The 26,863-nt window shown below is 33.8% G+C and overlaps 1 protein-coding gene across 5 annotated transcripts in view; it reads left to right on the forward strand.

Moving 5' to 3' along the window:
* The window catches only part of Stxbp5 (syntaxin binding protein 5), a 99,899-nt gene that overhangs the window by 62,340 nt on the left and 10,696 nt on the right, over positions 1–26,863 (forward strand). Inside the window, exons 19-23 of one of the 5 annotated variants that reach the window (XM_048354254.1) lie at positions 3,990–4,052; positions 7,904–7,963; positions 8,064–8,111; positions 19,403–19,453; positions 24,128–24,367. In XM_048354254.1, the coding sequence (XP_048210211.1) occupies positions 3,990–4,052; positions 7,904–7,963; positions 8,064–8,111; positions 19,403–19,453; positions 24,128–24,367 (462 nt within the window). Of the gene's footprint in view, positions 1–3,986; positions 4,053–7,903; positions 7,964–8,063; positions 8,112–19,402; positions 19,454–24,127; positions 24,368–26,863 lie in introns of all 5 variants that reach the window. The other 4 variants (XM_048354253.1, XM_048354255.1, XM_048354256.1 and 1 more) reach the window with 4 other exon arrangements.

Consider the following 26,863-nt stretch of genomic DNA (forward strand, 5'->3'; position numbering starts at 1 on the left):
ATATTTAGTATTAGAACATTAGAACAGATAAGTTCGAAAACTTCAGGCGTGGGGCTGGGAATGTGGCTCAGTGGTAGAGTGCTTGTCTAGCATGCCCTGTGCCCTGGGTTCGATTCCTCAGCACCACATAAACAGAAAAAAGTTGGAAGTGACTCTGTGGTTCAAGTGGCAGAGTGCTATCCTCAAGCAAAACGAAGCCAAGGACAGTGATCAGACCCTTAGTCCAAGCCCCAGGACTGGCAAAAAACAAACAAACAAGCAAGAAAAACACAGAAAAACAACAATAAACACTTCAGGCTTTTATAAATTTGTAAAAAAAAGTATTAGTCTTAAAATTAACTAATTGCTTTCTCCATTATACTTTATAGTAGCTAACATAAAATTGCTTATCTTTAGATAAAATTTACCATGCAATTAAATTTTTTTCTTATATTTCATTTCTTAAATTTCATTATTATTTGCTTTGTTTCATGTTGGCATACTAGATGTTAAACATACAACTGTTTGAATTTTCATTAGTTTAAGGTGTTTACCCATAGTGACTGTGCCTTAATATTTTAATATTTAGGATTTCGTCAGTAAACATTAAAAGACTTAGGGCTAAAGATTGACAGAACTTGGCTAACGTGCCAAGACCTGTGTTTGGTCCTAGCACTGAAAAAGTTTTTAAATAAGCTTTAAAATAACATTAAGAATATATGAGCCTTGGATCTAGATGATACTCTTTTATTAATTAATTGTAGGATAATTCATAGTAAAATTATTTAATTTCACTGATAAATGGTAGTCTTGCTGATAGGTATATATTTTTAGATACTCTTTTTGAAATATAGTATAAGCATCAAATTGTTCTTCAAATCTTAATTAGTCTCAGTGAAGAATTTTTTTTTACTGCTTATAGATAAGATTGTATTTTCGCTATGAATTTAGTGTCACTCATGAATTAATTTTATAATGTAAGTATTTACACCTGAGCTTAAACTGATGCCTAAAATATGGCCCGTGGCTTTATCATGAAAATTCTAGAACTGTCATTTAGCTGCTACAGTTCTTGTTTCTACTGAGAATGAATTTAGGATTATAAAGGTCTTGTTTTTTTGTTCATTTTTTTTTATTCAGAAAGAGAAGGGCAAAACAAAAGACGTTTCTATTCTATCATTGTAAATAAGATGTTAGAGAGCTTGAAATAAGACTTGTGAGAAAACTTTTGTTCTTGGAAATTAACAACTTAAAGAAATAAGCTACAGAAATCTATATCTAGATTTTAGGGAAATATTTTTTTCTTTTTCAAAGTCTATGAGTAGAATGGTGTGCAAATGAAATTTTAAGATCATAATTGCAATTATTTTGAAGTCTTCAGTGTTTTTGTGTTTTTAATAAAGTAGAAAAGGATGTATCACTAAGACACCAGAAATACAAGTTAAATTTTTCTGTGTGTATATAGTGTATTATGAGAAATAGAAAATACAATACAACAGCCCCCACCTGCAGGAGGGAGGTGTGCTACAAGAATTTTAGTGGATGTCTGAAGCCATGGATTGTTCCCAATTGTATATATACACACCTTTGATGAAGTTTATTGTAGAAATTAGGCACAGAAAGACTATACACAATAACTAATGATAAAGTGAACAATAGTGTTACAGTGTACTATAGTAAAAGTTTGTATGTTGCCTCTCTTATTCTTTTTGTGAGGATATGAACTGATCTTAAAAGAACTACCTTGTGGCTTTGTTTGCATACCAGAATCACTACTCTTGTCAATTACTTGTATTATACCTGCTGCTGTAATTTGATAATAGATCCCTGAATGAGACAGCTACTGAGGCAGTTTCTTTATTATGCTGATATAATGATTTACATTTTGTGTAAAACAGTGAGAGGCTTCATCACTCTACTCAGAATGGTGCCTAATTTAAAACTAATGAATTATTTGTCAAATTTTCCCTGTAACATTTTTTAGACTATGGTTGAATAATCAAAATTATAGAAAGGGCCACCACTGGTGCCTGGCAATTTATTAATTTAAAAGTACCCTAAGTGGAAAGAGGTCAGATATTTCACTAATCAGTTAATTTGATGTACAAAATAGTCATAATTCTAAGATGAGTTGGTATGTTCTGTATGCCTGCATGCATACAGAAAAGAAACACGATCGACAGATGGCAGCAGAGTCTCACTATGAGTTTTGTGAGCATAATCAATTTTACTTTTCTAATCTCATAACTATATTAGTGGGTTATTACTACTGACATAGTAGTTCCTGGAGTTTATATTTGATTTTAAAAAATTACATAATTCTGAATCAGACAGGTGATCGTAATCTTAATACTTAGTTTGCTTTGATAATTGCAGATTAATTAAACCTTGAGTTAGCAAAATACGACCCGTGGACCAAATCTGGGTCACAGCCTGGGTTTGTTAAATACAGTCTTATTGAAGCATGCCATTTTAATTTGTTGATGGATATATTGTGTTGAATAACACGTAGTTCTATATGTTGAGTATTTAAAAAATAAATTCAGATTCCTATCTAAATGAGATGGCATCAAAATTGGCCCCATTTAAAAGTTTTTTTTTTATTACATTCCATAGCAGACTAGATTCAGAAGGTTATTTATAGATTTTTCTATGCTGGTCTAAAGTCAGTGATACTAGGGGAATATTCTTCTGAGGCTTTGCCTCATTTGTGAAATGGACATGATCTCTCCTTCATCAAGTTAGTGTGACAGCTAGTGAGGCAGCACACCAGCCTGTTTGTGACTGGAGCATTGTTGTCACTCAAGTGGTAGTTCTCTTACTATTGCCTACAATTAAGTTTGTATTAAATGTCACAAACTGCTGACTACACTAGTATGACAAGTATGATACATTTCAAATCATTTTTCTGTTGTAGTAGTAATTCCTCTTTATTTTTAAAGCGGGTTTTTTTTCTTTTAAATTATTGTTTTTCTTAAGCAGTCATACAGAGATGTTGGCATTTAACAAAGCAGCATATGAATACAATACACCTTGATCAATGGCACCCCTTTCAACTGTCTTATCTTCAGCAGCACCTGTGTGTGTGTGTGTGTGTGTGTGTGTGTGCACGCGTGCGCACGTGTGCTTATGTATGCATGGTCCATGCCAGCACTAGGGCTTGAACCTGTGGCCTTGACACTGCCCCTTAGCCAGGCCAAACAAGTTATTTTTAAGTAAAATTTTGTATAATGTGTAAAGTACTTTCCACCAGTGTTTAAACAGTCTCAGATGTAATTTAATGTTTATCCTTGTATAAGACACCTTCTTCAGTTTCTCCTGTCAAATGAAGATAATATTGTCTTCCTAATTTGTTGCTGTGGATTAAACTACTAAAGAATTTAAAAGGCACCTGGATAGCTATACTGTTAGGAATATTTGTTGAACTGATTCTGGTTGTAAGAGTAGATGGATTATATTCACTCATTCAACAAATACTTATTGAATACTTGCCTTGTACTCAATTATATGTAATACATACTTTGTATTGCTATGTAAAGTATCACTATAATTAATAAAACAGACAAAACTAGTATTTTTCAAGATATATTTATTAGAGGAAATCACTTTGGGGTTTGAGTTGAGGGCCTTTATGATGTGAAAATTATCTCAGGCTTAGTAACAAGTACTTGTTCCTTCCTTGAAAATTCAAAATGTCTTCCACACTTCCAATTTTACACAAGTCTTGCATTATGTTTAATGTTCTTTGAGAATAATAATTTTTCTAATTTGGAAATCCTGTTTCTAAACTATGTTTTCATTAATTTTTTAGCTTATTATTTTGTTAGTTTGAGATGTTTTAGTATCAAAATATTCCTATCTCAAGCCTTATATAGCATCAGTACCAATAGTCCATTTATCTGCCTCAGTTTTTTATATGGATGGTAGTAAAAAGGCAGTGGATCCCACCTTCCCTTGTATACATATGTGTGGTATGATTTGATCTTTGTTCTTTCTTGTTTTTTTAGCAGGTCTGTGCGATATTACTGAAGGGACGGTCATCCCAGAGGATCGCTGCAAATCTCCAACTTCTGGTAATCTGTTTTTCATTTCACTAATAAGTAAGATTGTTATGAAAATGAACATGACATAACTTTTTTTAGACAAACATGTAAAATAAATCTATGAGAAACTTAGGTCATATGTAATCTTAAAATCATAACTGTTTTCCATGTTGATTAAGTGAAAAGAAACATAGCAGTTCATTCGTATAATTGTTGAGCTTTCATATTTATACTCTTATAAAAAATACATCTTACTCATGATCATTGGATCCGATGTTTTAGTTACCTATAATCTTTGCTCTTAGCACTCCTGGAATTATCTAGTAGAATTGAATAAAACAAAATAAAAGTTGATGTAATCTGCTTTTTATACTACTTGAATAATATTCATTTAAATGCCATGAAAGATTTTTATTTATTTATCTTTCTGTGTGGTGCTAAGGATCAAGCCCCAGTACTTTACACATGTTAGGAAAGTGCTCTGCCATGGAGCTCCACTTCAACTCCTAAATGCTGTAAAAAGATTTTTGAAGTTTATAATCTAAGAATGATTATAGTTAGGTTTGGTTTTGGCTTTCATCAATGTAGTTTCAGATGTATTTACAGTTTTATTAAAGTAATTCCCCTTATATATTTTAATGGCTCTTTTTATAAGTATTAATATTTCAAAAGAACATTATTTCTAGGAATTCTATAACACCTTAAGATTAAAAGTATATGAATCTTATTTAAATGGGTTAAACCATTGCTATTTTTCATAAGGTTGACTTAACAGGTATAGTTATATTCATTAAACTTTTCTAGCTGTAAATTTTCATCAGGTTTCCATGAAAGACAGTTCTTAACATAATACTGTTTTTATGTTTTCGTGTGGTTTTTATTTTCATATCAGAAAGAACTGTAAGAACAGGACATATTGAGAAAGATTTCTCTTTCCTTTTTCCTTTTGCATTTTAATAGATATAAGTCTGTAAAGTCATTTGTGATTCTTTTTACAGTTGCTTTTTCCTGATTTGCACAAACTGATCAAATATATCCACATTTTTTTCATAGTCTTTAAACTTCATGCTTAAGTTTGTTCTCTATTCCATAAACAAATGTAGGCACCAGAACCACATTAGTATCCAATGATAAATCTTAACACTGATGGATCAAATTCTCTTAAACTAGAGAAACCGTCCCTCTCAAACTAGAGAAACTCAAACACGGTCTAACATCTTAAAATGCATGTTGTTTTTTTGGTCCATGAGAAAAGGTAGTACAATTTTTTTTAGCAGTACTAAGATTTGAATTCAGAGCCTGGTTTTTACTAGGCAGTCTACCACTGAGCTATGTCTCTGTCCTTTTTTTACACTGGTTATTTTTTTAGATTGGATTTCAATTCTCGCCATGGCAAGTCTGGGCCACAATCCACTTGTTTAGGCTTCCCATAGTAGCTGGAATGACAGGCACATGTCCCTGCATCCCGCTTTGGGGAATTAGATTTTCTGTTTGAAAATATAAAGTGAAATTTGTGATTTCAAAAAAAATTAGCGATGAGTCAGGAATTCTTAATTATAGAACCACTAATTTGTTTAATTTAAACTTTTATTATGCTCTGAAAGATCTATGAATTCTCTGAGGCATTATGTCTATCCTTAGGAGAGATTCATTTTTAAAGAACTCAGTTTTAAGAGGATAATTGTACCTAAAAGTTTCAAATGTCACTCAAGCATAGGTACTGTGAGTATTACTGTAGAACCTAGAATGAGGTTTGAGCAGGCTATCCAACTCATGTCAACAAATGCAAATTCCACTAATGACCAAAAAAGTGAATGGATGAGCTTAAGGTGAAAGTAAAAAGCCACAATTTTATGTTTCTAGTAACATGAAAATTATTAAGACTAATGTAGTTAGCATTGTTAAAGTTTTTATTTTTAGGAAAGGCAAAAAATATAAAAATGGGTGAGAATTATGACACCATAAATATTAAGAAAATAACGCAATAGGCATATAAAGTAGTCACATGGCTATTATCAAAAGTGTTTTGTCAAGTGTTTACTGCAACTTAATTTATAGAAATGATGAATATTTTAAATAGATTTCAAACTGCAGAATCTAGAATTGGCCACATAATTTCAATTTGGCTACATAATTAATAGGAAAACTCTACAGAAAAATGAGAAAATAGAAATAAGTAGAGCTTATCTCTTTTTCTTTTTTCTTTTGTCTTTTCTTTTATTGGTACTGGGGATCAAACTCAGGACGTTGCACTTGCTAGGCAAGTGCTTTGCCACTGAGCTATATCCCAATTACTTTAAAATAAACCGATGATCTCTAAAAAGAACTTAATTCTGCCTACTAGACATACATGTTGTAAACAAGTAACATTGGTGGCCTCCATTTATCTTCATTTCATAGAACTCAGACTGGCACTGACCATTTCAGTAATGATGGAATTTGTAGTACATCTATATGTATGTGTGTAAGTGTATGTTCATATAAAAAGTTTCTTGAACAGAAATCTGTTAGGTTATTGTAAACTGAAGGACCATGTACATACAAAGGTTGCCTTATAGAGTTTGTATGTGACTTAGGAAAATCAATGACCCATGATATTTTTAGGATTTAGTTATATCAATTTAGTGATTTTATTCAAATGGACATGTTGAAAACCCTGTTATCACATTTTTGATAAGGTGCACATGAGTTATGACAACCAATGCTTGAAAATTTTAGTTAGGATACCTTTGATGGATATTTTTATTTTGAAAATGTGAGTCATTTTATAATTTTATCATACAGATACTATTGTGTTAATCCTCTAATATGAAACTTATTGGATAAAACCAGTTTTGAATATGTGGTTATTTAGTATACATAAGGATGGTAATATTTTCAAGTGTACAAAACATATCCTGACCATTAATACTTTAAGTGAAAATTATATTTATATATATAAAAACTTACTTGTCTCCCTTCCTGGAAATATTATCAAGTTCATTGTTACTTTTGTAATGTTTTTTATGTGAGACTTGTAAATACTATGTAGGAAAAGTAATATGGATTTTCAAAGAATAATCATTTAAAGCTAAATGGAAGTGGTTGTATTCTGTCAGTGTTGAGACTTTTCTTGAGCAGAGACTGTCAAGTTATTTGCAGTCACGCTAAAAGAAGGAAGTATGATTTGGGGAAGGAAAGCAGATAAGAATAAGTCAATTTTTTAATCTAATTTATTATGTTTCATTATTGATACAAGAATTGCTCTTAAGCACAGAAAAATAGCCTATAATTAACTCCCAGTTACACTTTCTGCATTTGTTTCTAGCTAGAAAACTTTATTCATTCAGCAAATACTTTTAGATGTCTACATGAAAAACACTTCATTGACCACAAAGGGGATACAAAAATGGCTCAGTTGTCTTACCCTGGTTTTCAGACATTCATTTAGGTGAGGATAGGCATATATACATAAATTCAAAATACAGGATGTTAAGAGTTGCTATAAAATATTACAGAAATTTGAAGGTGGGAAGAAATTCACAGCTGAGAAGATTATAAAAAGTGTAATGGATTATATATAATTTTAATAGGTCTTTGTAAGTTATATCTTTCTTTCTGTGTTATTTCATATATCATATACACTAAGATTTTTGCCAAATTATTGTTCCTTAAGGAAAAGCTGTTAGTTAATATTTGCATATATTGTGTGCCATGCTAGATATTGCCATTCTGTGTAATCAGAATTGATAAGAACTATATAAATGGCCTCTCTTTGTGGCCAAATATGTGAGTGCTTACTTTTGAAGTTGCCAGATCTTTTATTTGTACTTTTTCTTGTGACACCTCAATGTTTGTGACTGACTATGTGCCTGTTCCTTCCATTGTCTTCATTTGTGTAGGTTCTTCATCACCACACAATTCAGATGATGAACAAAAAATGAATAATTTTATAGAAAAGGGTATAGTATCTTTGTTTTTAAAATATTTTTATTTATGTTTAATTTCTTTAGTTTACTTTGAATAGTTTTTGACATTCTTATATCAAAATATTATTTTCAGTGAAGACCAAAAGCAGAAAGTTTTCCAAGATGGTAGCCAGTGATATAGGTAGGAAATAGAAATTTCTATTTTGTTTCTAATCCTTGCTATATGCAATGCTAACCATCAGCAGAAAATTATCCAGTGCATTGCATCTTGTATATATTAATTTATTATTCTTATGCTAAAAAATAATCTCTTGGGCTGTATTTCTTCTTAACTCATTGGGGCAATAATTATTCAAATCAGTTAAATTGGGAATGCATTTCTTTCTCTTGACTTACAGTGTGAATTGTTCTGTTAACTTTTATTTTTTGTTTTATTTTCAAATAAGACAGGGTTCAATTTATGCTATAAATAACACAACTTTATACTCTCAAGCTTTTAAGTCATATTTTCCTTTGGGTTTTATTTGTATTTTTTTCTGTCTTTACTCCATAATCCCTCACATTAGGAAGACTCCACATTTCAATCAAATAGTTTTCCAAAAGATTGACTTTTTTACTTTGTAATTTATACCAGTTTGGGTTTAAATGAGATTTTTTTTCACTTTCCCCACATATACAAGGAAAAATATTAACTGTACTCCTTCTAGTTATTTTTATGGATATGCTTTGGAATTAATTACTCAGTACATTCTGAAAATAGTTTATGTTTATGATTCTGAAGTTTAATACCAAAGAATAAAATATATAATAAAACTTGGAGGACATTATCAAACTAGAGTTTTTGGTTACAAAATTTTGAATATATTCTGAATTTTTAATGCCTAAAAAATATTATAGAAAGAGACAATATTTTTCATTTTCCCCAGGCCCTCTATCACATATGTATTGAACCCACCTCAATTAGATCCACTTCTAGACATATAGAAAACATTCCCTTTTTTCAGCTCCCAGTGTTCAGGACATTTCTGGAGTGACATCCATGTTGTCTGTGTGCAGTAAATTGAACCCTGTGTCTCCATGTTCACAGTGGTGGCGGTAGCCCCTCCACACATTTTTTTAAATGAGATGATTTGTTCTTTGGCAAAGGGCTTTTCATTTAAAGAGAATCAATTACTTACCTTTACATATTTGTGTGTTTTGGTTTTTTTTTTTAGTGAATCTTCTTGGAATAGTTAATTCATTTCAGTTATGTACTAGAACCATAGCACAGTACTTTTCAGCCAGTTTCCCTCTTGGCATTTTCTATCCTAAGAGTATGCAAAACATTATTTTATTATGACACAATACAAAAAAGTAAGACTTTCCTGCATATTTAAATGAGTTACCTAGGAATTTTACTGTAAATAAGAGGAACTTTTAATAATTAAATTTGTAAAATGATTTTCAGCATTTGCTATTCAGGTCGTCTTTATTTAATGCATTGGCCACCTTCCCATATTAGAATTGAAGTTTTTGAAGCACTACTAACAAATTTACTACCTCTGAGGACATTATTAGAAAGTTCTTTGGTAGCTTTCTTGATTATTTTTCTATATTATCAATTTTTAGACTCTATTAGTGTTTTCAAAGTTATGATAGGGTATAGGTATGTGTAGTAATTTTTAACCAATAATTTTATTGGTTTGTGTTGAAATCTTTCAGTATTACTTTTTAGGTGTGTTTGTGCTGGTTCTTGTACTTTTTTGCTGAAGGCTAGCACTCTACCACTTGAGCTACAACTCCACTTCTGGGGTGTGTGTGTGTGTGTGTGTGTGTGTAATTGGAGCTAAGTATCTCATGGACTTCTATTCCCTAAATGGCTTCCAACTGTTATTGTCAGATCTCAGCCTCTTGAGTAGGTAGAATTACAGATATGAACCATCAATGTCCAGCCTCACTATTCTTTCCTGCCTCACTATTCTTTTAAGCCTATGATTGTGGTATATAGAAGCAGAGCTAATGTCTCAACTTAGAATGTCTCTTTTCAAATGGAGGCTGCCCTATTTTTGCACTGTCAAAGTGATTCATAAACTTACACCTTAGTTTATTTCTCTATATTAGTATCCAATTTTATAATAAAAGTTAACATATAATCTACTATTGGAAAACGTAAATTGTCAATGAAACAAAAGAAACTTCATAGATCTCCTCAAGAGATTGGTGTCAGGATTGTGATTTCTGTGTGACATTATGTTGGAAGTACTAGGACTCCTTGGGCCTTCTAAATACTGTGTTCCCATCATCCATCCAATTCATAGTTGATTAAAAAAATCCTTCCTCATCACCATGTATAGTGGCTCATGGTTGTGGTCCTACACTGCTCAGGATGCAGAAGTAGATTGGAAAGACTATACTTGAAAGCCAATCCGTCAAAATGTTTGCTGGATGCCTATCTCAACCAGTACAAGCTGAGTACAGTAGTGTGCTTCTGTCATGCCAGCTATATGGAAAGCATAATTAGGATGATCTCAGTGCAAGTTGGCCCAGAGAAAAAAATGAGACCCTATCTGAAAAATAGTGAAAGGAAATGGGACTGGTATCGTGGCTTAACTGGTAGAGACCTGCCTCGAAGCATTAGGCCAACCCCAAGTTCAAACATCAGCTATCTCCCCCAAAAAAGAACAGCCCCCCCAAAAAATCACTTTAGTCTTCTCAGCCTCACAGCAAAAGTAAAATGGAGTGTAACCCAAGTACATCATCTGCTCATCTACAAAGCTACATGAGTATAATACATTAATTTCATTTGCCTATTTATTCTTTATGATAATATTGTTGGCATTTTCCATAAATCACATAGAAAGTAGGATCCGTTTTTTATTTGCTTTATTAGCAGATTTCTAAAGTAAAATTCTAGAAATTTTTTTTCATTTATATAAGATATTTTCAAAATGTCTTGGCTAAAAATATGGAAACAACCCAGATGCCCCTCCACAGATGAATGGATCCAAAAAATATGGTACCTATACACAATGGAATACTACATAGCGATTACGAATGGTGAAATATTGTTATTCACAGGGAAATGGTAAGAACTTGAACAAATAATGTTGAGCGAGACAAGCCTAGAACACAGAAAACAAAGGGGCATGATCTCCCTGATATATGAATGTTAAGAAAGGGAGACGGAGAGACAGTAGAGACCAGGTCTGTGAAGCCAAAAACTGCTTGTCAAATGGTATTTCCCACAGGATTGGAGCAGCGACCCAATAGTATGTAACTAAAACCAAACAACTACTCAACATATAAAGGTCAAAAATCAACCTCTCAGTGGAATACAATAGCTCAAAAGCTATGTATGTACGTTCATATAAGTCTACTGTCGACATATTGTCTAATACCGACATTACATTTAAAGCCCTAGGCGAATTTTCTTGGGCTTGGCCACGTGGCTACTGTATATGTTCTTGATAAATTGTATATTGTATATATGTCTACCTGACCTAGAGAAGGGAAAGAAAAACAGGGCATATGATATCACAAGAAATGTACACACTGCCCTACTATGTAACTGTACCCTTTTTGCACAACTTGTCAAAAAATTTTGTGTTCAATTAATAAATAAATTAAAATTTTAAAATAATAATAATAAAAAGAAAATGTCTTGGCTAAAATAAATGAATAATTTTTATGATATCCTTATGAGGAAAATATGGCCCAGATGCTAGCATTATTAGGAAAATATGAAAATAAATTTCTTTTATAAAGAGTTGTAACTATTTCATTGTTTTGTTTTCATGCTGAAAGTAGACTTTTAGTTCAATTACATGACCTGTGTCCTGGCCTATGTTTGATTTCCATATAGAAGGAATGATTGGTAGATGGTTCAAATACTTGATAAAGCAACTATGTAAGTGTTATACTAAACAAAACAAAAGGAAAAAACAGTATCTTGTAAGTTCTCGATGCTATACCATATAATTTTCACATGATTTTGGTTAGTATGGGGAAGATTATGCCCCCAGAGACCATTTATCTCAGTCCTGATACTATATTAATGATTAACCTTCCTCAGCAAAAAGCAAAATAATTTTTGAAGTCAGTTTACATGAAGATAATGTAGTTCATTACTCCAAGTGCTGAATTCACTAGTTTTTCTTATATACAATTCCCAGTGATTCCTTTTTAATTTATCTATTATAAGCTAAAAATCTATATTTGTCATTTTATTCCAAATCATTAATTAAATTACACCAAGTTATAATTCTTTTGTTTTTCAAGAAAAGAAATTGAAGTTATTGAAGCACATGCACAGGAATACTCAATACAGGTAATGAATGACCTACCCTGAAATATAGTTTAGGGTTCTACTCTCATGTCACAGTAGCATGTCCTCCCCACTGTCTTGTGACCCACTCAGGACTACAGTCTGGGGTCTATTCTCACATTATAATATCCTGTCCCCTATCATGTGACCCTCAGGACTACAGTCTCAGGTCTACTCTCACGTCACAATATCCTATCCCCACTGTGAGATGATGTACCCAGAACTACAGTCTAGTATCTACTCTCACATTGCAATATCTTGTTCCCCTGTCATGTGTCATTTGACTTACTCAGGACTACAGTCTGGGGTCAATTCTCGCATCATAATATCCTGTCCCCCTGTCATGTGACATACTCAGGACTACAGTGTAGCCTCTACTCTCATGTCACAATATGCTGTCCCCACTGTCTGGTGACCTATTTTTAAGGTCTACTCTTATGTTACTATAGCCCTTGTAACTTTCATGTTCCATACCTCATTCAGGCATCCACTTTTTCTTTCTTAGGTCATCTTTTTTCTGCTACTGTCTCTTCCCAAATCTTTGTATTTACAAATTTAAAAATAAAATTACAATGGTCCATTTAAAATTTCCCCCATAAGGATATATTTCAAGTTATATAACACTTTGTTATAAAATTATGAAACTCAAAATGTACTTGTACTTTTACATTATATTCCCCAATATTTAATCCAAAATGTGGCTTTCAAAACCCTACAAGTTTGTCATTGTATTCATTCAATAATGTTTATCTTTTCTATTGTTGGTACTATGGCTTGAACTTAGTGTCTCCTGCTTGTTAGAAAGAGAGGTGCTCTACTGCGTGAGCCACACCTTAGTCTTTTTTGTTTTAGTTATTTTTTCAATAGGATCCTGAATTTTTGCCAAGAACTGGCTTCAGGCTATAATCCCTCAAATCTCTGAGGTATAAACCACTATGCTCTAGAAGCCCATCTTAAAAGATGAGTATACAGTGATAGCCTTCTTACAGGTAATCTTAATGCTTTCTCTTTGAAAGAAAATAGTCAAGTAATACAATTGGTAGATATATACTTTAGAATCATCCTACAAGTTCAACTTCTAATAATCCTCAAACTAAAATCTAGAGGGTATTATCACATATTTAAATTTAATTTCTGCATGTATTTTCTGTATTCATAATGTACTCAAGTTTCTTTTGATTTCATATTCCAGTACTTACTGTGTTTTTTACTATGTCAACAAAACTATCTTTTTTAAAATGATAGAAGAATGTACAATGATCTTCCTACAGATAGCTTACTACTTGCTTTCTAAAAAAATTAATTACAATTAACATTACATTACTGAAAAGAAGTTTTTGTGCTCCGGGCCTTTTTTTTTTTTTTCAACTATTACTTGATTAGACTATAAATGTGACAGTTTAGGTTCTGTTACTACTTAATAGTTTGCTAAATGGCCACCACAGAATATCACAAAGTAGGAGGCTTAATCAACAGACATTTATTTTCTCTCAGTTCTGGAAAGTTAGAGGTTAAGGCCAGGTCAAGATCTGTGGGTATGATTTCTTCTAGAACTTTCTCTTTTGCTTATAGATGGTTGCCCTCTCACTGTATTTTCACCTGGTCTTCCTTCTGTGTCTGTGCTTTCTCCTGGACATAGGCAAATTAAATGACAATCCAACCTAACAATTTAACTTTAATTTAATCACTCCTTTATGACCCTGACTCCAAGTACAGGTACATTCTGAGGAATTGGAGGTTAGAAATTCCCCATATGAATTTTAAGGGAGGTGCAATTTAGCACTTACATGTGTAGTATTAGTAATTATTATATTAAAAGGTTTGTAACACCTTTTATTACATAGCATATTTTCTGTGATACTGCAGATATTAATTACAGTGTTATACAAGACAGTAAATTTTTAGTGGGAAAGAATTGATAAAAGTTTGAGTAAAGAGTATTTGTGAGAACTAAATCTGTACCAGATAAACATAAATATTTCTAAAGATCTCCCTCCATATTAGATAATGGATACAGGAACTGTCAGTATTTCTGAAAATATTCCTTTTAATTTAATTTTGCCCTCATTTCTCTGTTTTGTCTGTGAGTTAATTTAGCTTTTTTCTATAAAGGTCCAGTGACAGTTCTTGTTCATTTATTATTCATTTATTCCTATGATAGTTACTGGACTTACATTAATTTCTAGATTTAAGCATAGAATTCAGTTTCTGAACTCATGAGCTTTATCTTCTGCTGTAGATTATAGACACTGGTATTATTAGATTTAATGGCTATTAAAATAATTTCAACAACAACCTCTTCCTTTCAGTCTTACTTTCCCACCCTTTGGATTTTGCCATCCCACAAGCAGATTTTAGGTTAGGCTCAATACTGGCCTGATTGTTTATTTAATATGTATAAACTTGAAAATTATCACTCAAAAAGAACATCATTGAATCTCTGCATATAGTGAGAAAAATGATATTGTCATTTTATTCTAACAATTGAGTCTCAATGTAAGCAGATTCCTTTTCATTTTTCACTGCTTGATCTTGGGGAGTTCTTTTACCTTGTCAAAGTTATGCTTTTACTGTAAATGTCACATTTTTAAAAGTAGAAGTTATGATTGTTTTTCTTTTGAGGAACTGGCTTTAGAAAAAATGAAACGTGAATGCAATGGATAGAAAACCTGAAGGAAAATGTAAAGTAACTGTTTAATATCAAAGAAACGTTGATAATTTCCATAATTGAAAATGCAATAATGTATCCAGTTGCAAAAGACTAACAAGTAACAGTCACTTGTAATATAAGGTTAAGGCTCAAACAGTCCCCCTTGCCTGGAGATTTGCTTCTCCTGGACATCATATATCATTCCTTGGTAATTGCAGGAGTTTGAGTGTTTTTCCAAAGATCTTCAATATGGCAGTGTTGAAAGGCAGTAAAACCCTTCAAAGGCAGGGCTTACTGCAAGGTAATTAGGATATCACCCTCCCAGAGGGATTAATATAATTTTCATGGAACCCTGGTTTATTCCTATAAGACTAGGTTTTATAAAATAGAGAGTCTGAGCCGGGTGCTGGTGTCTCAACGCCTGTAATCATAGCTGTTCAGGAGGCCGATAGATCTAAAGAACATGGTTCAAAGCCAAACAGGGCAGACAAGTCCCTGTGAGATTCTTATCTCTAATTAACCACACAAAAAACAAAAGTGATGATGCTGTGGCTCAAAGTGGTAGAGCACTATCCTTGAGCAAAAGAGCTCAGGGACAGCGCCCATGAACAAAATCTTTTCTCAGAGGTTATATTTTCTAGTGACACAGCATTTCAAAACAGAAAAGATAGTTAATGTCATGAGCAAGAATTGAAGAAAAGAAAAACAAAGATAGTGTGATTTCTGGGAACGCTTAAATTCCACGTGTTCAGTCTGAAGGGAAAGTACAAGATGAGCAACTTCAAGGCAGGAACATAAGTCCCTTGACAAATACTGTGAAATCAGCCAATTTGACAAGTGCCTATGACCCCTGAGAAATAAAAATATGAGTATAATAAGCTACTAGATAAAATATGATGGCTCATCATCACAAATTATAGTGGAATGTAAGTACTGAGCCAGGAAGGCTGACAATGTTAGTCAGAGATATATTTGCCTTTTATGTGATATTAATTTTTTTATACTTATTTATTGTCAGAGTGATGTACAGAGAGGTTATAGTTTCATACGTTAGGCCTTGGGTACATTTCTTGTACTGTTACCTCCTCCCTCCTCCCTCCCCTCTCCCCCCATGAGTTGTTCAGTTGTTGTACACCAAATGGTTTTGCAAGTATTGCTTTTGGAGTTGTTTGTCTTTTTATCCTTTGTCTCTCGATTTTGATATTCCCTTTCACTTCCCTAGTTCCAATACCAGTATATACAGTATCCAGTGTACTCAGATGAGATACAGTGATAGCGTGGGTACAGCCACAGGAAGGGGATACAAAAGGATCATCAAGAAAAGAAACTATGGTTTCACATGGCATGTTGAAAGTAATTACAACAGTGATGTAATACTCATTTCCAGTAGACGAATGGATCAGGAAAATGTGGTGCATATACACAATGGAATTTTATGCCTCTATCATAAAGAATGACATTGCCCCATTCGTAAGGAAGTGGAAGAACTTGGAAAAAATTATACTAAGTGAAGTGAGCCAGATCCAAAGAAACATGGACTCTATGGTTTCCCTCATAGGGAATAATTAGCACAGATTTAGGCAAGTCACAGCAGAGGATCACAAGAGCCCAATAGCTATACCTTTATGAACACATAAGATGATGCTAAGTGAAATGAACTCCATGTTATATATTTGCCTTTGTGGGACCTGCTATCAGGAAAGCTGACTAAACCAAAAGCAAGTATATTCCTCAGAAGTCACAATAATGGAAAGATACAAACTTTTAGCCTCAACATAAACCTTTGACTGGGTGTAGAATTTAGCCTTCCACAAAAAAAAAAAAAAAAGAATCTGGTCAAATGAGATTACTGTTTCCTGGAATGTAAGACAGTTTTCCTTAAGAAAAATGAGAGCCTAAGGTGAGCCCAAAAGTCTTGTTTCACCTGTCCTTTTGAAACAGGGCAGGCCAAGCCCAAGTGGAATTGAAGTCCCAGCTAAGGAGACAGACCAGAACTTGAGGCTGCTAATAACTCAAATTTGTGGTGCAGAATACTGAAGAGGAAGAAACTGCTCAGGAAGAATTTGAAGTCTTTGTGGAGATTCAAGCCACGGCCTAGGAATTGTGCAATTTAAACATTTAAGTTGGAAAGAATTGTATTAAGCCAATGGTCTTAACTCTCAGGAGATTGGGAGAGAAATCTGAACCTAGATTTAATAGAGGGAGTGCAAAATCAATGAATGCTCATCGCTCTGTATCTATACAAAAAGATCCTAAAGGAATGTTCAGCTAATCTTTCTTCTATTTGGTGGGATGTTAATGTTTTAAAACATGTGCACTGTTTAAGTTCATTTTACTAGGAATGAATTCTTTTTACAAAAACAATTTTTGAAATGTACTTAAATTTTATCAGTGACATGTCTGGTTATCAACCAGTGCCTTGTTTAGTTACTTGAGCTATTACCATAGAATGAAAGAACATTAGGTTACTTGAAAGTATAATGGCAGCTTATTTGTGTAGTGTTTTGTCATTTATAAGAACCGTCCTCATTAATATTAATAACTAACATTCATTAAATAATTATGAGTCGAGTATTGACCTCAGTCATTTGTTTACATTCTTATATAATCTTCACAGTTATCTGCCCTTATTTGGCACATGATGACATTTGAGGTCTAGAAAGTTAAGCAGTTGGCCTAAGGTTGCACATCTAGTAATTGGTTTAAATGTATGAAACCCAGATTTAATGTTTCCAAACCCAATCGTAACCAGCATACTTGATATATCTACGTTTTTATCAAGCTAGATACTGAAGCTTAGCCATAAATTTGTTTGGGGCTTACTATGTGCATGCATATACACGCACACATATATGATTTAATATATTTGTCTTGGTTCCTACTCTGTAATTACTTGTAATCTAGGGATCCCTGTCACTTAAACCATGGCCCACAGACCAGCAACACCACCATCTGCATGGAGCTTATGAGAAGTTCCTCTGAGCCCCTAGTGCAGAACAGAGTCAGAAGATCCTTCAGTTATAGGTGTGTGCACATTCAGGTTTGAGAAGAACAGGTCCCATTGGCTCAAAATCACTTAATCAAAGCTGAGTAGGGTTTGAAGAAGTGGCATCCATATCTTCTGGTTCTGTAGATTGTGCCAAGTTGATTTGCCGCTGCTGATGCCATTCATATTGTATAGTTAACTACAAACCAATCTATGTGTGTTAGATGTATGAGATTTGGCACAAACAGTTTTGAATTCTTTCCATCTGTTAATATTGCTTGATAGAGGACTGTTTAGAGATATAATTCGGTGTTTAGTTTTAAGGATATTGCTTATCGAATACAATAGCAACCACATGTATGATTGAAATCAAGCTACCATAGATTTTATTTAGCTATTTTGTGCTGAATTTTATTTTTTAACCCAAATTTACTAAGTTGATGAAAACGGGGTGATTGATGCATAAATTTGACCCATTGTTGTTGTTAAAGGATACTAATTAGGTTAATGACGCTTGAGGTAACAAAGTGGTGTCACACCCCTGCCCCCATCCCTTCCCAATCTAATGCTTCATTCCTAATGCTGCATTTGTCATTTTTTTAGATGTGGAAGTTATGTACTATGACTGGATTTCTCTTTGTTTACATGGCGCCCTTATGGACTAGCAGGGTCTGTGCTTTAAATATCTCCTAACAGTCCAAAATTTAACTAAATATATGCATCCATGTATTAACAAATACTTTTTCAAAATTTCACATAAAGAGCACTATTCTGTTACGCATGCACTACCACTAACATAATAAATATAATGGAACAACTCCTAACTTTAAATCACTTACAGATTAAGACAATAGCTGATTTTAAGGATGGAAAGTGAATTATAGTAAATTTACACAGTAGCCTTTAGTTTTTCTAGTTCTATATAAAAATACCCATAGTTTATGTAAGTACCTTAATTTTTGTATTAAGCATGACTTGGTATTTCTTTGTTTTTCACTGCATTGTAAATGGAAGTGTGAACTTTTTCAAGTGATGGTAATAGTCAGATATTTCTATGATGTAATCAAGTGATTTGTAGATGTAGGTTTGCCCTGTCTTCTAAAAATTAACTTTAAAGAACAAGCCCAAGAGCTGTGAAGATGACAAGTTGGGGAGATCCTGTTACATACCCGAGCTTGGTCTCATGCCTCTGTTGCCTTACCTGCAACTCTATCTTTCTCTGACTTTTCTCTGGGAAAAGTCTCAACACTCTCCTGTAAGCCTAACCAGTAGTTCAGTGTTAACATTAAAAGGCACCCTTGAAGTAAGAGCTTCAAGACAGAAAGAGACTAATTACATCTAGTAAGTACAACTTTTTAAAAGTTGGAAGTAAGATTTACTTTCCACTCTTAATACTATTAATCATACTTTAGTTATTCTAGAATCTAGACTTAGTATAAAAAGTTATTCACTTCTGCCTGGGAAATTAGTTGGTGTAATAAGTGTGAATTAAATGTTTTTCCAATTTTTATTAAAGTGTATTTTATTTTTCAGCAAAGATGTCGAGGAAGTTAAGTTTGCCAACTGATCTAAAGCCTGATTTAGGTAAGTAAAATAGCTAACAAAGTTAATACAGAAAGTAAATGAACTCTTTATAACATAAGAACTAGGAATTATGCAAATTATATGATTTGTGTATGTAATTGTACAATATATAATGACATATTAATAACATAACAATATATAATTTTATAAAACAAATTCAAGCAAACTAAAATAATACCTTTTTCACCTCTTTCAGACTTTTTCATGTGAACATAAGTGATAGGATTAACATTTGTGCAGATTCAGATCTTGATCAAAAATATTATGTCCCATTCAACTTCCTTAAACCTATTTTGAAGTCTATAGCTTATAGACATAATTTTATACTAACAGACTATTTTTAAACTAAAGTACTAACTTTCTCCATTGCAGCAAGTCTCTCATGTTGAAAAGCATCATTAGTGATTCTGGAGTGATCATAATATAGGAACCATTTCTTCTTCCATGGCAGTCCTTCCATGCCACTTCTCTTTATTGCTACTGGGGCTTGAACACTTGTGAGGCAAACACACTGCCATACCACAATATGCGTTTACACAACTAATTCATTATATAAACACCGTAAATATATTCACGTTCATTTTGTTTTATATCCAATATTAAACAGTTTTATTATATCATACATTAAAAAATAGCATTTCAGTAAAAATAAAATTTCATGTAATAAAGCAGTGTTTCTTTTAAAATGCATTTTTGTTTTAGAAAGTTCTATTGCTTTTAATTAAATAAGAAGTATGAATAATTAAGGATGTTTTACCCACCGCAGTCTTAGAATAACTGTTCTTGCATTTTCCCATCATACCTTCCCACTATTTATTGTCTAAAATTTTTCACTGTCTTTTGTTGTTATTGTTTTTGCTTTGTTTTGTACCAGAACTGAGTCTTCAACTCAGGACCTCATGCTCTAGCTTGGCTTTCTTGCTCACAACTGGTGCTCTACCACTTGAGCGTAGCATTTTTCTGGCTAATTGGTGAGGTGTCTTTCCAACTTTTCTGCTTGGGCTGCTTTCAAACCATAATCCTCCAGGTCTCAGCCTCCTAAGTAGCTAGCATTACAGGTCTCATCTGGTGGTACCTTTGGTCTATGAATTAAGATTTAAAATAATTTATTTTAAGCCACCTGTAATTTTTAACAAGCATCACTAAGAATGTTCCCATAGTTAAGCTTACAGAAATTTGTGTTACCTTTTTAATATGCTTTTCTTTGAATATCTCTAAGCCACAACTAAAATCATTTTATGTGTATGCTTTATTTAAAAAAATAAAATGTTTGGCACTGGAAAATGAAAGTTAAGTTTATGGGGGCTGGGGATATGGCCTAGTGGCAAGAGTGCTTGCCTCATATACATGAAGCCCTGGGTTCAATTCCCCAGCACCAAATATACAGAAAACGGCCGGAAGTGGTGCTGTGGCTCAAGTGGCAGAGTGCTAGCCTTGAGCAAAAAAAGAAGCCAGGGACAGTGCTCAGGCCCTGAGTCCAAGCCCCAGGACTGGCCAAAAAAAAAAAAAAAAGAAAAAAAGTTAAGTTTATGTTTTTTACTAAAATAACTTTGAAAATTTTAGACATTAAATAAACATCTGGAATCAATAATTCTACAAATAAATCCATTGACAAGATGTTATGAAATGTTTTACTTACACTAAGTGTTTTAATCCATTTTCTGGGACTATAACAGTACCTATAGCTTTATACTTTATAAAGAGGTCACAGTTCTGGAGATTTCAAAAACATGGCACCAACATTTGATTGGCCATGATGAGGGCCTTCTAGGTATATCACATTGTGGTAGATGACATTGTAAACGTGTAAGAGAAGAAGGGATCATTCAGCAAGACTGATTTAAGGACCAGGTGTGCTCTTGTAACAACACTTTCTTGCTGCAAGTAATCAAAGTCTCTCAAGAGCTCCATATACATCTTCCAAGGGATATACCTCAGTAACCTAGTAGCTTTTCAGTGGGCATTTCCTTTTGAAGACTCTTACCTCCTCTCAGTATTTTTAAACTGAGGACCAAACTTGTAGCTTATGAACCGTGGAGGGAAATACTGATTCATATCCAGCTCATAGCAAATCCAAATATCCAAATCATAGCTGTAAGTCTTTTTTAACATGTCATAATCTATAACAGGATATCAAGTATTGAAGACATTTTTAGAAACTATAGTAATCTACAGTACGAACTGAGTCTTGCTCTTACTAGTGCAAGTAATTTTATTGTTTTCATATACTTCCTGTAATTTATATTACCTTGTAGGAAGAATATTTTCAGTGTATACATCTCAATTTGATTGTAAATGTCTAGTTACACTTTTTTTTTTTTTTTTTTTGGCCAGTCCTGGGCCTTGGACTCAGGGCCTGAGCACTGTCCCTGGCTTCTTCCCGCTCAAGGCTAGCACTCTGCCACCTGAGCCACAGCGCCCCTTCTGGCCATTTTCCATTTATGTGGTGCTGGGGAATCGAACCAAGAGCTTCGTGTGTAGGAGGCAAGCACTCTTGCCACTAGGCCATATTCCCAGCCCACACCTTTTTTTTTATTATTATTAAAATATAGCATAGGAAACATTTTTTCATTACATTACAAAGATACATTTCTTTCATAAAAGCATTGAATGCGTGTAGTTTGGGAAGTGATTAATTAGATATGAGTTGTAGACACTCCTGAGAATTTTAATATATCTGAATGGCTCAGCAGAAACGTTGGTTTTGATACTCTTAGTTACAAGCTCTCTTTTTCAAGTATTTATTTGAATACCTTTTGCAACCAAGGTACTGTGTATAATTCCACAGGTATCAAATGACACAATCCTTGCACTGGAGACACTTAGAGCCTTAGTGAAGGGAGTAAGGCAAGTCAAAAATAATTGTAAAGGGCTGGGGATATGGCCTAGTGGCAAGAGTGCCTGCCTCATATACATGAGGCCCTGGGTTCGATTCCCCAGCACCACATATACAGAAAATGGCCAGAAGTGGCGCTGTGGCTCAAGTGGCAGAGTGCTAGCCTTGAGCAAAAAGAAGCCAGGGACAGTGCTCAGCCCTGAGTCCAAGCCCCAGGACTGGCCAAAAAAATAAAAATAATAACTGTAAAGCAAATGCAGTGTGAGTGTAATGGGAGAGGTGGAATCTTCTGTAGCTGGAGCATCAAAAGGGAGGGAAACTGTGGTTGTGGGAGTCAGGATAAACTGAAGTGGAAAATACACACAACTTGGGAAAGGTTGAGAAGGGCTGATGCAGGGAAAATCAAAAGTAAAGGCCTAAATGTAGCCAAGTTCTGGGCATGTTTAGAGAAAATCAGATGGCTCTACTGAGATTCCACAATGAAGTGAAGTAGCGTAGCATTAGGAAATAGAGCCAGCAAGCGCATTAAAGATGTTTTGTGAAGTTTCTTAAAAGCCTGAGAATGAGCATGATGAAGTAGACAAATGGAAGCCCCTGAGGACTTTTTGAACAAGTCACAAAATTTTAACTATGCCATATAAAATATAATTGGATTGTGCTAGCTGTGAGAGACTAAAGGTGTGTCAATCTAGACATATGGCAGTGAGAACCTGAACTCAGACTAATCCAAGGCAATTGTTAATGGAAGAAATAAAGCAACATTGAAATAAAACAGCATACTGCTGGGCACTCAGTAGGTAAACTGGAAGAAAAGGATCACACCTGTTTCTTAAGAGAGCAGAAGTGTCATTAATGTAGTTGTTTATTAATATAGTTATTTGACAAATTCATGAAAAGAATCTAGCGTTTTGGTTATGGAAGTGACTTGATCGTGCTTAGTGAGGAAAAAAAAAAAAAACAGGGAAAATGTCCAGTAAGCATTTGGAATGCAGCCCCTAAAGAAACAAGGCCAGGACTTGACATAGGCTTGGCATTGGCCACAGAGGAAGTAGCTAAAGGGAGATTTATTATTGTAATTTTAAAATATGCACATTGTTACAGTCAAAACTGAGTAAAGGAAATAGGCCTTGTATATTGAAGTACCAGTTATTAATTTTTTTTTTGGCCAGTCCTGGGCCTTGAACTCAGGGCCTGAGCACTGTCCCTGGCTTGTTTTTGCTCAAGGCTAGCACTCTGCCACTTGAGCCACCGCACCACTTCTGGCTATTTTCTGTATATGTGGTGCTGGGGAATCGAACCCAGGGCCTCATGTATGCAAGGCAAGCACTCTTGCCACTAGGCCATATCCCCAGCCCCACCAGTTATTAATTTTGATGAGCAGTTTATTAAATGACTGTTGATTATAGTTTGACATTGAAGAAAACTGGAAGCTATGTTTTTACTGCTTGGACATTCACATGGACAGATTGGAAAAAATAAGTCCATTATTGCAGTACTTACACAAGTGCATTTTGTAATAAGCATGTAGACAATTGCTAGGACTTTCACTTTCCTAGTATTACCTAATGAGAAAAGCGAGAAGTAGCCAGGATGCCAAAGGTCATAGTCATTGAACAGTACCCTTTTCCATTCTAAGAACTGGATTTGTGTCATACATTTAAGCAAAAGGGAAATTCTAACAACATAAAAGTAAGTTTTTCTTTTTTGTTAAAAGAAATTAAAATCTAAGTATGTCACAAATTTTCATTTTTTACAGACTCAACTACTTGACAAAGTTTATACCAGAAACTGATTTTTGTTTAACTTGAGCAATCTCACAACATTTTAAATCATTTCAGATGTAAAGGATAATTCCTTCAGCAGATCACGGAGTTCAAGTGTAACCAGCATCGACAAAGAATCCCGAGAAGCCATTTCCGCTCTTCATTTCTGTGAAACTTATACTCGAAAGGCAGACTCCGCTCCATGCCCATGTCTTTGGGTTGGAACAACACTAGGAACAGTGCTGGTCATTGCCCTGAACCTTCCCCCAGGAGGAGAACAAAGACTTCTGCAGCCAGTGATTGTGTCTCCAAGTGGTATGTATGGTTGGTGCACAGTTAAAAGTTCTACATCTGTGACTTGCTGTGAGTTAACTAGAAGCCTCTGAATTCTAAAATAAAAATAAATAGAATTCTAAAGTAAAAGTAAAGCAGTAAAATCTTACGTGTGTGTGTGTGTGTCTGTGTGTCTGTGTCTGTGTCTGTGTCTGTGTCTGTGTCTGTGTGTGTCTGTGTGTTGGTGTTGGTCCTAGGGCTTCAATGAACTCAGGGCCTAGACACTGTCCTTTAGCTTTTCACTCAAGGCTGAAGTTCTACCACTTGAGCCTGATCTAGATCTTCACTTCTGGCCTTTTGGTGGTTAGTTGGAGATACGAGTCTTAAAAACTTTCCTGCCCAGATTGGCTTCAAACTGCAATCCTCAAACCTCAGCCTTCTGAATAACTAGGGTGATAGATGTTAGCCACCAGTGCCAGCTAATCTTATGCTTTAAATAGAGCAATACTTGGATTATGATTTCAGAATATCATTTACACAGCCATTCAATTTTTACACTTTTTAAACTCTAGGATCTAATATAAGTAGAACATAAGAAAATAACGGGGGAGGGGGGAAATAGTATAGTAATATATCCTAATACCTCAAATGTTCTTTTAAGCAAAAATATGCTTTATATTTAGGGGAAAACTGAAATGTTCATTTCTAAAATTCTGTACTTAGAAGTAGTTTTTATTAAAAATTTCAAGTGTGAAATCTGAGATTCTTTCAGGAAATAGTGGCTTTATCAACCTTCATGTTAAAAATAAGACAGGATTCTATCCAATGTGTATTGAGTTTGTTAGGTGTAGAAATAACTGAGATCTCTGGTTTCCATTACTATTCACTTGTGCTCATCCAAATGAAAGTAACCATGACTATAATGGATTTTAAGTGCATTTCTATAATAGACTTTTACAGTTCTTGAATTTTGGCATTTTAAGTGCACTTCAGTTTATTCAATTAATAGTTAAGTGGATACTGCCCATTTAGCTGTTATATTGAAAAAATGAGGTTACATAATGATGGCATTCTAAAAAATCTTATTCCTTGTTAGTAAGCAACCAATACATGTATAGGAACAGGAAAACAAAAAGAAAAGGAAAACCCTGGAAAGGTGAAACTCAGAATGTTAATACAAATTATCTCTTATTTGTAGGACTTAGTAATTTTTGTTTTTCCTCTTCATTAATTTGTTTCTAAATTTTGTACAGTTGACATCTGTTAGTTTTACGTAAATGAAAGGATTAAATCAGATAATCTACTCTTAACCATGTAAGAAGTAAGCTGTTTTCCAACTTGATATAAAATCAACTATAAAGTTACTTTGATACAAAAATAATCTATATTTATCACAGCTAAATGGAACTTTATAAATTCCTTCTCAACAGTGAAAGCTTTGAGGCTTGTTTTTCATGAGATGCCTACTGAAAAGTACATCAATGGCATTCATATCACATTTTCTGTAGTGGAACTGTGAGAAGAGATGGATATCTCAAGTAGATAGCTTACGGCACTTAAGAACCTAAAACCGTCAGGCATGATGATGTATATGTATAATCCCAGCTACTCAGGAGATGGAGATAGGAGAATTGAGATTCAAGTCTTTAAGTCCAGTCTGGGTAAAGATAGCCTAAGACTCTTATCTGGAAAAGAAACTCAAAAATCAGAAGGACTTAGTGCAGATCAAGTCTTAGAGCAGTTGCTTCTACCAAATTTAGACCCTGAATTCAATTTTGCCAGTACTTGGCAAAATTAAAACAGAAATAATCTTCTTTGTCACTCTTTTTTGTGGTTGTTTTTAGATACTGCCTTTTAGTTGCCACTGGGAAACATTCTTAAAAATCTTGCCAAATGTAGGACAATCATACATTGAAGTGTCATTTGGGGCCCTTGTTAGAAAATGGACATAATAGGTACATGTATGTGCTAAATAACTAACGTGGGTAATTCAGCTTGCCTCATCAAGATTTAAAGCCAGGACTCTGAGTAAACCAAATGAAAGAAAACTAGCTTTAAAATAGTTTTCAAGATTAATACTACTAAAAACAATAAGATTAAAATTGCTCTATATGTCTCATTTTTCTACCATATGGTGTTAAAATAGTTTATCTACTTGCCAAACCTAAAGTCTGTTATTACTAGCATTTAGGTCAATAAATATATAGCATGCCCAGTCAAATTTTTGTTGCAAGTAACAGATACTTTTCAATATAAATATTTTCTACATAGTATTCAAAAATGATATATCCCAGGTATACTTTTACTAAAGATATATTTATCTGAAATTCATATTTATATATTCTTGATTTTGTCTGGAAACCTTACATTAGAGAAAACAAGTTAAAAGAAGAATTTTTTTCTCAAAAAAAAAACACAATTATGATGGCCAGGTGCTAGTGACTCATGCCTGAAATACGAGCTGCTGAGAAGGCTGAGATCTGCCCGTTGCAGTTCAAAGCCAGCCAGGAAGAAAGTCCTTGAGACTCTTATGTCCAG

Source organism: Perognathus longimembris, chromosome 9 (genome assembly GCF_023159225.1).
Source record: "Perognathus longimembris pacificus isolate PPM17 chromosome 9, ASM2315922v1, whole genome shotgun sequence".
In the NCBI taxonomy this organism is placed as follows: Eukaryota; Metazoa; Chordata; class Mammalia; order Rodentia; family Heteromyidae; genus Perognathus; species Perognathus longimembris.